This window comes from Abramis brama, assembly GCF_963993115.1.
Source record: "Abramis brama genome assembly, chromosome: 2".
Taxonomy (NCBI): domain Eukaryota; kingdom Metazoa; phylum Chordata; class Actinopteri; order Cypriniformes; family Leuciscidae; genus Abramis; species Abramis brama.
This window is the reverse complement of record NC_139964.1, coordinates 6,704,521-6,715,486: the sequence shown is the minus strand read 5'-3', so window position 1 is coordinate 6,715,486 and position 10,966 is coordinate 6,704,521. Positions and strand designations below refer to the sequence as shown.

Below are 10,966 nucleotides of genomic sequence, written 5' to 3'. Positions count from 1 at the left end.
TTCCCTAAAACTAAAACCATGAACAAACATTTTCTGTACATGAATTAAAATAAACATTATCTGAAGTAAAATATACAAAATCTTATTTTATTTTAGCTAGTTGCCAAAGGCTGAATTTCTCATTTTCATTTATTTTAACTTGATGTACTAAATATCTCAAACTAAAACAAAAAAACTTAAACAAACAAAAACATAATACTAAAATGTCAAAAATGTAAAATTACTAAAACTTTTAACTAAAATTAAAAGGAAAACTGGAATTATAAAAATAAAAACAAATTCAAAATATTAATGAAAACTATAATATCTCTATAATAAAGTCATAATTTTACAGTTTTAAATAATTTAAATTACTTTTCAACTTTTATAAGTTCAAATTGTCATAAAATCTGCATTTATACTATTTTCATAATAAAAGTAGAGAAATTGTGTTTAAAATTTAAACGTAAATGCTTGAAATTTTAAGAGAACCAACCAAAAAACTATGAATGAATGTTTATTTAGTGCATGCCGTCTAAAAATAATATACATTTATTCATAATATTTTATTTATTGATTACATGTTGCTGCATGTAGAAACAACTCGACAATGTTTAAAAAATATATAAATAGAAAATATGAATGAATTTAGTTTTTGTTAATATGCAGATTAATTGCTCATATTGTCCTTTAATGTGACTTTTTTTTTTTTTGACATTTATTTTTCATTCATGGTAAAAAGAGGATATTTGTGCAGCAGAAATATCAACAAGATTGAACAAAATTACATTTATTAAATAATAGAGAGTGAATCACTGTTCAACTATAGATGGAATTTTGATGTGTGGTAAAACACTGAAATGAGTTTAAATAAGTTAAAAAGCATATATTTGTTTTCATAATTCCCCTGAAATTGCATGAGATGAATTTTACCCACATTTCCCAGATAACCAGCTCTTATTAAACTGGCCCTGTTTTTTTAAAAGCAGTGATTGGCTTTGCTTCACACATTATAAATCAATGACAAGTTCTTCCTCTGACTGCATAAAAATGCAATTCCCATTATATAATTAACATGCCTTGATTTTAAAACATTTTCCATTATACTTTCATAATCTGTATGTTTCTTTAATAGCACAGACATGAATGATCTTTCACCTCCTTGATAATAAAGTGTCTCAGTAGTTCATTCATTAAACAAACCGACTCTGCAGCCATAAACTTTAGATATTATAAATCATACACGGAGTCCAAAATTGTCTTTACACCACGTCTTAAAGCACTTCTCAGCCTCTTCCACCTTCTTCTTCTCCTCCATCTTATCTTCAGCTGTCTGATCATCAGTTCTTCTGTAATAAACTCTGACAAGCTCTTCATTAAACTTCTTTGGCAGGAAACTGGACAACTGTCAACACAAGACAAATATCACACACAATGAGTTTTATAAAGATACTCAATCATAGAGTAAACGAAGTACACTGTAAACTTCACTGAGCCCAACAAGACTCAGTTCAAGCTCCAGTCCGATTGGTTTAACAAAAGGACATTATAAAGGAATAAATGGCACAAATTTAGAAAGATTATGCAATGATCTGAAATAAAGCAGTTTGAGTGTCATGAATACCTGATAATCTTTAAGAACTGAAATAAAACAGTTTTGAGTGTCATGAGTACCTGATAATCTTTAAGATCTGAAATAAAAAAGTTTGAATGTCATAAATACCTGATAATCTTTAATGGTAGAAGCTTGGTTGGGATTCCTCTTGCTGTAGAAATAAACGGATTCAATGGGGTTTTTGTCCTTCATGCCGTGATCCAGATCAACCACCTGAGCTTGTGAGAACATGAGATTCACTAAACAATTCTGTTTTATTTCAGTGTAAAAACATGCATCTTAGTCACTAAACACATGTTATCTGGTGTAAGTATGTAAATCTGCTCTGAAATAAGATATAACTTACATAAACTGGTAATTCTTCAGCGTTCAGAGAAACAGTCGGGTCAGTGGGTTTGTACTTCTGCACTGCAGCTTTCCATGATTTCATCAGAATTTCCTGGATTTTCTGATTTGAGAGGGTTTGTTAGTTTTATAAGGTTAATCAAACAGTAAATCAGTGTTTTTCAGTTTCTGTTCAACCTTTGACTTGTGTTCCTCAGTCAGATGAGCTTCTCCCACAAACTTTGGCAGTTTTCTCCTGACGATCTTGTCCAGGATGTCTCTGGATTTATGCAGGTTTGGAGCAGTGGAGGACGAGATCTGCTCAAAGATCTCATCTGACACAACAACAGAAGATTCATTATTATACATGTTATTTCACATGTCCTGAGACACACAACCACATGTCTCAAAAGAGAATATGTTTATCCTGGTTTATGGAAATCCTGTATATCTTTAGCTCTTTTAGCTTTGAGTTTACATGTTTTTCACCTGTTCTTTGAGCTGACCTGTGAGTTTGCTGTATTCCTCTGCTGTCTTTATGGCTTCAGAAATCTTCAGCATATCTTCAGGTTTCTCTTCATGAAGATCACGATCAGCTAGTACGAGCGCTTCTGCAAACCTAACACATTTGAGTTAGTGTTTCAACATTTGAAGAATCACAGTCTAATGCTGAATTTGTGTTAGAAGAATAAGTCATACAGCAGGTTAAATACTGTGAAATCTCATATTCACTGCAAACAGAGAGACTCACATCTCTTCAATGATGTTGCAGATCTTGTGCTGGTAGGCCTGGCGATGGAGAGTGTATCGAGTGCGAAACATGTCATAAACATTATCTGCCTCCTGTTAGACATACAAACACCAGAGTCACAGATCCAGTTCCCATAGTGCAGTGTTCACATTCAACAGCTAATGCCACTTTTTACCTGAAGTTTTAAGCAGAGAATATAAATATAAAACAGAGTAGATTAAATTGTAGATAATTGTAGGCACCTTGTCTCTAAAGCAGATGTGATTTCTCCCGTTCACTTCACAGACTCGAGCGAACTTCAGCAGACGCTGATGGTCAAAGCTGTTTCGAATGCCGAGGTGATGACAGTCTCTGAGAAATAAACATTAAATATAAACATAAAAAGTATATGTAAATGAGAGGATAATTTGGCTCAAAGTTATAATAGATTCTACATCATAGTGTCATCTGTGCAAAATGCCTAATAATATGTACCGTGCAAAATAGTCCCATTTGTCCACATCAATGCCGTTCTGTTTGTTTGCCACAATCTCATACAGGAAGGATTTGTGTTCAGCTCTGCCCTCGTATTTCCACTGAAAATAAAAGTAAAGGCTGTATGTAAATGAGGCTTCATTCATGCTAACACATCAATAACAGATGAAGTATCAGTATGAACCTCAGCAACTGAATCTTTAGCTCCTTCGATTAACTCTTTAATGAAGGTGACGTCTTTATCATCCAGTCCGTGCTCTTTCAACACATTCTCATTCTCAGTCTTCAAACTCTTCACAATGTCATCAAACATCAGCACTGACATCTGCTCATGCTACAGTAAAGACACAAAGACAGATGAAATCATAATACATATATTACAGAAACCAACAGCTCTGAGTGTGTGTGAGCAATGTGTTCATTCTCACCTTCCACTTCTCAGGGATGTCATCAGGCAAGCCTAAGAAAAAAATGCAGGTCTCATGTGGATTGTAAGTCATGTTATGCACATTAACAAACTCTTTCAGGTTAATTTCCCAGACTTACATGGCTTGAGTTCTCCATGTCCAAATGTAACAATAACATGAGTAAGAAATGTGCATGTCCACAGACACTTACCTCTGTCTATTTTCTTTTGTTTTGCTTTAGGAATAACCAGACCATCAAATACATGGGAAAATGGACCATGACCTAAAAAATTGAAGAAAAGCCTAAGAAACTGGATAATTCTAGGTATGGTTATCATAAAGTTTAGACTCCATGACAAATACAAAAAACACTGAATAGTGGATTATTTTCACTTTCCATGTGCATTAGTGATACTCACCCAAGTCGTGACACAGTCCAGCGATCTGAACACACAGGAAATCCTGTTTGGTGATTTTGAGCTCTGGCTGATTGTCATGAAGAGTCTTGACCAAACAACCAGCTAAATACGCCACTCTAACACACACACACACACACAAACAACACCACAGTTTATACCAAGAACACCGAATAGCAAGTTTCCTTGCATGCCATGTAAAAACATCAACAACATCAGAGAACGTCTCAGTTACGTATGTAACCCTCGTTCCCTGAGTGGGAACGGAGACGTTACATTAGTGATGACGAAATGGGGGTTTTGGGGGGACTTAAGAATACACATATGACCCGGAGGGGCTGCATATGGAGAATCACTGGGGTGTCCAGCCACAGGTGGAATATTTCAACCCCAGGGGTGGCAAGATTGCTTGCCAAGGGAAAGACACATGCTCAGAGAGGCTTACAGTGGAAATACACATGTGGGGGTCATTATGAATGTGTTAGGTGTCGCCCAGCCTGCAACTCTGCAGATGTCTGTCAGCGAGGCGCCATGCGCTAGAGCCCAGAGGAGGCCACACTCCGGGTGGAGTGGGCCGTCACACCAAGGAGGCACGGTCGACCTTGCTGCTGGTATGCCAAAGCAATGGCGTCCACTATCCAGTGAGCAACCTTTGCTTGGAGAGAGCCTTTCCCTTCAGCTTCCCACCATGACAGGCAAAGAGCTGGTCTGAGGTCCTGAAACACTGCGTTCTGGCTATGTAAGCATGGAGGGCACGTACTGGACAGAGCAGTGCCAAGGTTGGGTCTGCCTCCTCTGATGGCAGCGCTTGCAGGTTCACCACCTGGTCTCGAAAGGGTATGGTGAGAACCTTGGGAAATTAGCCGGCCCGAATTCCAGGCACGCTTCGTCAACTACCCTAACCTCTTGATGGAGGCCAATGCAACCAGGAGCGCTGTCTTCATTGACAGGACCTTAAGCTCCACTGATTGCAGAGGCTCAAAGGGAGCCACTGAGAGGTCCCAAGAGGGAACGAGAGGAGGGCGAGGAGGATTTTGTCTCCTCGCTCCTCTCAGGAACCTGATGATCAGGTTGTGCTTTCCAACGGACTTAACTTTGACTGGATTGTGATGTGCGGCAATGGTGGCAACATACACTTTCAGGGTGGAGGGAGACAGCCTTCGCTCCAACCCTTTTTGCAGGAAGGAAAGCACGACACTGATCGGGCATCTCCGGAGGTCTTCTTGGTGAGAAGGACACCAGTTGACGAAGAGGCTCCACTTCAATGCATATGCATGTCTTGTGGCCGATGCTCTAGCGGAAGTGATGGTAGCCACCACCGCTGGTGGTAGGGTACTCAAACCTGCCTCGTCCCGTCCAGGAGCCACACCTGGAGGTTCCAAAGAACCTGCTGCGGCTGCGGATGCCATATGCCCCAGGAGCCTCTGAAATAGTTTCAGTGGAACCGCACTCTTGCCCTAGAATTGGCGGAGGCAAGTCAGCAGTGACTGTGCACGCACCCTCGCTCGTAAGCTGCATGCACATGGCGACCGAGTCGATTTCCATACTGAGAAAAGAGTTTGCTCTTCTCCCAATTGACCCGAAGGCCCAGACGAGCTAGGTGCCAGAGCACTAGGTCCATGTGTTCGCAAACCTGGTCTCGAGAAGTGAGCTAGGATCAGCCAGTAGTCAAGATAGTTCAGGATGCGAACCCTGTGTTCCCGTAGAGGAACAAGGGCTGCCTCGACGACCTTCGTGAAGATGCGAGGAGACAGGGCTAGCCCGAATTGGAGAACCGCGTACTGGTATGCCTGCCCCTCGAAAGCAAATCGTAGGAACAGTCTGTGTTGAGGTAGAATGGAGACATGGAAGTAGGCGTCCTTCAGGTCGATCGCTGCTGCTGGGACCATGTGGGAGGGGCAGGAGCCGCGGGAGGGTGCCCTCGGCGGCGAGCAGACTGAGGAACCTGTGGAGACGGCTGGGTGGAGGCAGCAGCGGGCCGTCGGGGCAGGATGTGCTTTATTGCCTCAGTCTGCTTCTGGGCGGTTGAGAACTGTTGGGTGAAGTCCTCAACCGCACCGCCGAAGAGGCCGGCCTGGGATATGGGGGTGTCGAGGAACCGGGTCCGCTCAGCATCCCGCATATCGGCCAGTTTCAGCCACAGATGATTCTCCTGGACCATGTTAGTGGCCATCACCTGACCCAGGGAGCGTGCGGTCACTTTCGTTGCTCGGAGGGTGAGGTGAGTTGCGGCACGCACCTCATCGAAGAGCCCTGGGTCAGTTCTACCCTCGTGCATGTCCCTGAGCATCTGGGCCTGGTAGACCTGCAGAGTGGCCATGGCATGCAGTGAGGCGGCTGCCTGTCCCGCGGCTCTGTAGGATTTCGCCACGAGAATGGCCGAAAATATACAGGCTTTGGAAGGGTGCTTAGGGTCACCGTGAGAAGAAGCGCTCTGAGGACACAGTTGCATTGCAACAGAATGTTCTACTGGGGGAACCCCTTTGGCAGCTTCCCCGTTGAGGGGAGGAAAGGCGGAGAAGGCAGATGAGCGATCGCGGGAAGACAGTGGTGCCTTCCGGGACCTTGAGTGAATGTGAACGTTTAAATGTAGTCAGATTATTTGTATATTAACTTTAAATCTCTCACATTATTAATTTAAACATGATTATTTAAACAATCCTAAAAAGAATAGATCAGAATATAATAATATTTCACCCAAGTGAGTGTTCAAAGCGATTGTGAGAAGCTCCCGGATACACCAGATATGTTCCTCCAAGTTGTTTGATGTGTCGGAGTCTCTGAAACTGAGGTGTATCTGTGATCTTCACCAGCAGGGGGTGCAGTGCAATGTGACCATGAATGGGGTCATTGAAGATCTACAGGATACAAAACGCACCAGTTCATCGCAACATTCTATGCATTTCGTGACTCAACATAAGCAGAAATGTTAAATGAGTAATTAGTTTACCTTCATTTGTTCTTTTGAAAAGTCTAAGGAGTATTTCTTCAGGATGTCTTGCAATTCATACGTAATAATCTCCCATGACTGTTGTTTCTCAGGCTCTGGAAAAGCATGACATTTTATATCCTCAGTGTAAAATAGCTTCGGTTACTAACGTACTGTAATCTTGGTTCTCTGAGATGACGGGAATGAACATTGCATCAGTGTTTTCTGATGCTTATGGGGAAAACTCCTGTTTTTCTTAGAATACTGAAGCCTGTTCATGTCTTTGCACCTGCACAGACAAATAGCTTTTCTTCCCATCAAAATGGACGGGGCCAACTGCCTATTTGAGTTGCTCTAAAAGCCATTTTAGTCCGAATTTTTCGACCGAGGAGTTGCAGCGTCGACTCTCGTAGAATCAGTAGCACAGCAAGCTACACAATGCTCGTTCCAGTTATCGTTCCCTAGTTAGTAATTAGTAACTGGAAATTGTCCCTACAATACGATTCACTCGCATTGCATCAATGTTTTCTGATGCTTATGAGGAACATACTGCAAAATGCTGTGTTAGTGCAGAACGGAAGGCTGCCTGCAAGTCCGTATTCCGGGGTGCTTGATGCCAAAGGCCCCATGGCAGGCTCTTAGAGAGACAGGGACTTAAAATATGTCATATAAGTGGAGTTTTGGGTCTTTTACGAGACTGTGTTGGGGCCAGGAAGTTAAACCTCCTCTGAGAAATCTGACCACCAGGTCGTATTTCCCAACTGACTTGCCAGCAATAGAAACATAGTTGTGATAGCTGGTGCGTATACCTTGAGCATGGATGGGGTGCGTCCGCTGTCCAACAGCTCCTGTAGGAATGCAAGTACATGAGGGATCTCACAAGAAAAGGGGTCTACGTCCCGAGCTGAACACCAGCTGGAGAATATAGACCATTTTTGGACCTCTTGGGAAAGACATGACATTTCCCGTCAAGAGGCCATAGATGGAGGCTCCACAACTCGGGTCACGGATGCCAGATTGACCCTCATGCCTGGGAAAGTAGGTCCCTTCTTAACGGAATTGACCTCTCGCCTGCCCCTCCCCCAAAACGGCTATTGTCCAATCACACATCATAGCAACCGTTACTATGTGAGCAGGTCCGACAAACATTCTCCAAGCAAGATGGTGAAGCGGTGCGCCCACGGCGTTTGTAAATATGTGGAATAAGGGCTGCCTCCGACAAAAAAACATTTTCTAGTCGACTTTAGTTATTCATTTAAGCCATTAGTGGACAAATCGCCCCTTTATATTAATTGAATTACTTAAATAGACTATATAGCCTACAGGATAATGAGCGTTTACGTAATATAGCCGCACTCAAGCGCACAGCCACACGCATAAAGCTTGCCACAAAGAACCGGTAAAAGTAATTTGGGGTCAGTAAGATTTTTTAAGAAATGAAGAAAAGTAATAGGCAAGGATGCATTCAATTGATCAAAAGTGACAGTATAGACATTTATAACGTTAGAAAAGCTTTCTATTTCAGAAAACTCTGAAACTTTCTATTCATCAAATAATCCCCCCCCCCCAAAAAAAAACAGTTTTCTACACTGATAACAATCAGAAATATTTATTAAGCAGTAAATCAGCGTATTATTCCCTCAGGTAGGTTGCACGTTTTCTTGTGTGGGTGGATGTTGGAATCAATAAATCACGTTGTTTGCATTCGCCTAAACTGATTTGCCAAAATCAAAATGCTGACATTGAAAGTCCCGCTCGGAGTGGTAAATCAAACAATGATTTGTCCCTAAAAAATAATGTATTATATATTATTATTATTGATAGGATGATAACAGGTGTCGTGATCAGCACTGCTGCTGTATCAGTCAGTGGTTAGATCAGCTTTGCAGTTTGCAGTCAAAAAAACAGGACAAGGGAGATATAAATTATGCATTATTAATTATGACAAATAAATTATGCCCAAAATACGGGACATTTGGCAACCCTAACGTTAGTTTTTTTCCCTTCCCCAAGAACAAAGCACATGGGCTGAACTGGAACAAAAAAATGTAAATCAAATTTGCTAATAAAAATAAGCAAAATATAGCTAACAGCTCAGATAACTGCGATTGTCTGCAATCTCAGATTGGTTTCTCAGATTTCGCTTGAGACCGGTAAGCATTAGCCTCGATAGTAGTTGTGTCTCCTTCATTGGGTATTTTTATATTTTGAATATATCCCTCCACTGCATAATGTAACCCCTTTTGTCTCGATCTGGAGGATATCGCGGAGGTATTAGCCGCTTTCCGACCGGAGGAACCTTTTCACAGTTCCTAGAACTACTGGCTAAAGTACCCGGATGTTGGCGTGTTCGCACTGCAGGAACTAGGAACGATTTTAGTGGAGAAAATCAAGACAGAAGAAGAGTTCTACGATGCCTACGGATGCTGGTTGATCACAAACTTCCAAGATGCCGTCTGCAAGTGTGTTTATGTCGTTTGCGTGGGTATTAGAGTTTTTTTGCGATTGTCATGGGGTTTCTCAGATTTCGCTTGAGACCGGTAAGCATTAGCCTCGATAGTAGTTGTGTCTCCTTCATTGGGTATTTTTATATTTTGAATATATCCCTCCACTGCATAATGTAACCCCTTTTGTCTCGATCTGGAGGATATCGCGGAGGTATTAGCCGCTTTCCGACCGGAGGAACCTTTTCACAGTTCCTAGAACTACTGGCTAAAGTACCCGGATGTTGGCGTGTTCGCACCGCAGGAACTAGGAACGATTTTAGTTCTAGGAACTCCATTTTGACACGTCCTTGTCAAGCGATGCCCTCTGTGTGCTCATCCGAGGGGTGCAGGGAAGCCACACTCGTGGCATGACATTTTGCATCAAACATCGCTTGAATTTGATCTTTTAGATGAGAAAATTTGCTCTTTGAAAATCCATTTGTCTGTGAAGATACACTGACGTGAACCAAATCAGGCTTCATTATTCTAAGAAAACCTATGTTCTCCCCATAAGCATCAGAAAACACTGATGCAGTGCAAGTGTACCGTATCGAAAGGGAAATATATTGTAAACGCAATAAAACATTTCAGCATTGCATTTATAGTGGATGTGTATGGCCAAGACTTTCCAGAAAAGTGCAGCTTATATTTGTGTTCATTTTAGCGCTAATATAAATGTTTCCATACAAACAATGAGCAGTAAAGTTTTCTCATTTAATATTTTAGCAGTGGGACTTTTTTTATGAAGTAGTTCAAGCAGTTCAAGTTCTGGCAATGCCTTTCTGACGTAATTCCTGTAGGTGTCTTTCTTTAAACAGCTTCCTTTCTATCCTTGTTAAATCTTTTGTGTTCACTGGTTTTCTTGTCATCTCAAGTAAAGTCAAGTTGTGGTCCAAAGAAACAAATATTTGTATGTATTAACTAAACTCCTTATACTTGAACGATAGTCTTGTGCTAAACTTCTTTTCCCCTGGTTTGTAAATCATATGTAACAGATTAATATTACTCTAAACACAAATATAGGAGCAGGAGATAGATGTATCACACAAAATTCAGTAAATTATATATACACATTATCATATGACAGTGAGATGTGTACATGTCTTTCCTTACCTTCAATTTCTTCATATGACTTTTTTAGATCTTGAAGATTTTTCCTGAGATCAGAGAGAGTTTTTTTGTGTGTTTGCATCTTCTCTTTTGTCTTCTTTTTGTGGGTTGTTAAAAGCTCAGATGAGGAGGCAATAACGATCTCTAGAACTTCGTACAGATTTTATAGATCCAGCAGCTCAATCCACTGGAATACATGAGTAAAGTTGTCATTGAACTGCAAGGGTGTGTCTCAGACAAAGGTTGAGCTTTACTGAAGGGGAATGAGTCGGATCAGAGCGACTGCTGCTGGAAACACATTCAGGAAGTGCAGATCACACAATATTTACTGTACAGTTCTTGTAAATGTATTTGTCTTAAAACTTTGGTAGGGGAGCCTATTTAAGCCCTGTTAAGTTTTAACGACTTTTCTGGGCCGGCAGAATTAAATTACATAGAAGCCTTTGAAGGAGGGATCCAGCTCTCAGATTTAATA

The 10,966-nt window shown here is 41.2% G+C and overlaps 1 protein-coding gene across 1 annotated transcript; it reads right to left on the bottom strand.

Moving 5' to 3' along the window:
• Positions 1 to 536: 536 nt before the first annotated feature.
• Positions 537 to 10,746, bottom strand: LOC311078497 (deoxynucleoside triphosphate triphosphohydrolase SAMHD1-like). Its single transcript, XM_084107317.1, has 15 exons — positions 10,495 to 10,746; positions 6,917 to 7,011; positions 6,664 to 6,824; positions 3,970 to 4,085; positions 3,762 to 3,833; positions 3,572 to 3,603; positions 3,328 to 3,477; positions 3,144 to 3,244; positions 2,912 to 3,020; positions 2,670 to 2,761; positions 2,425 to 2,537; positions 2,117 to 2,253; positions 1,941 to 2,042; positions 1,703 to 1,807; positions 537 to 1,384 (listed from the first exon to the last, which is right to left on the bottom strand). The coding sequence occupies exons 1-15, from the start codon at positions 10,571 to 10,573 to the stop codon at positions 1,217 to 1,219; spliced, it is 1,632 nt and encodes a 543-aa protein (XP_083963443.1). The 5' UTR covers positions 10,574 to 10,746; the 3' UTR covers positions 537 to 1,216.
• Positions 10,747 to 10,966: the final 220 nt, after the last annotated feature.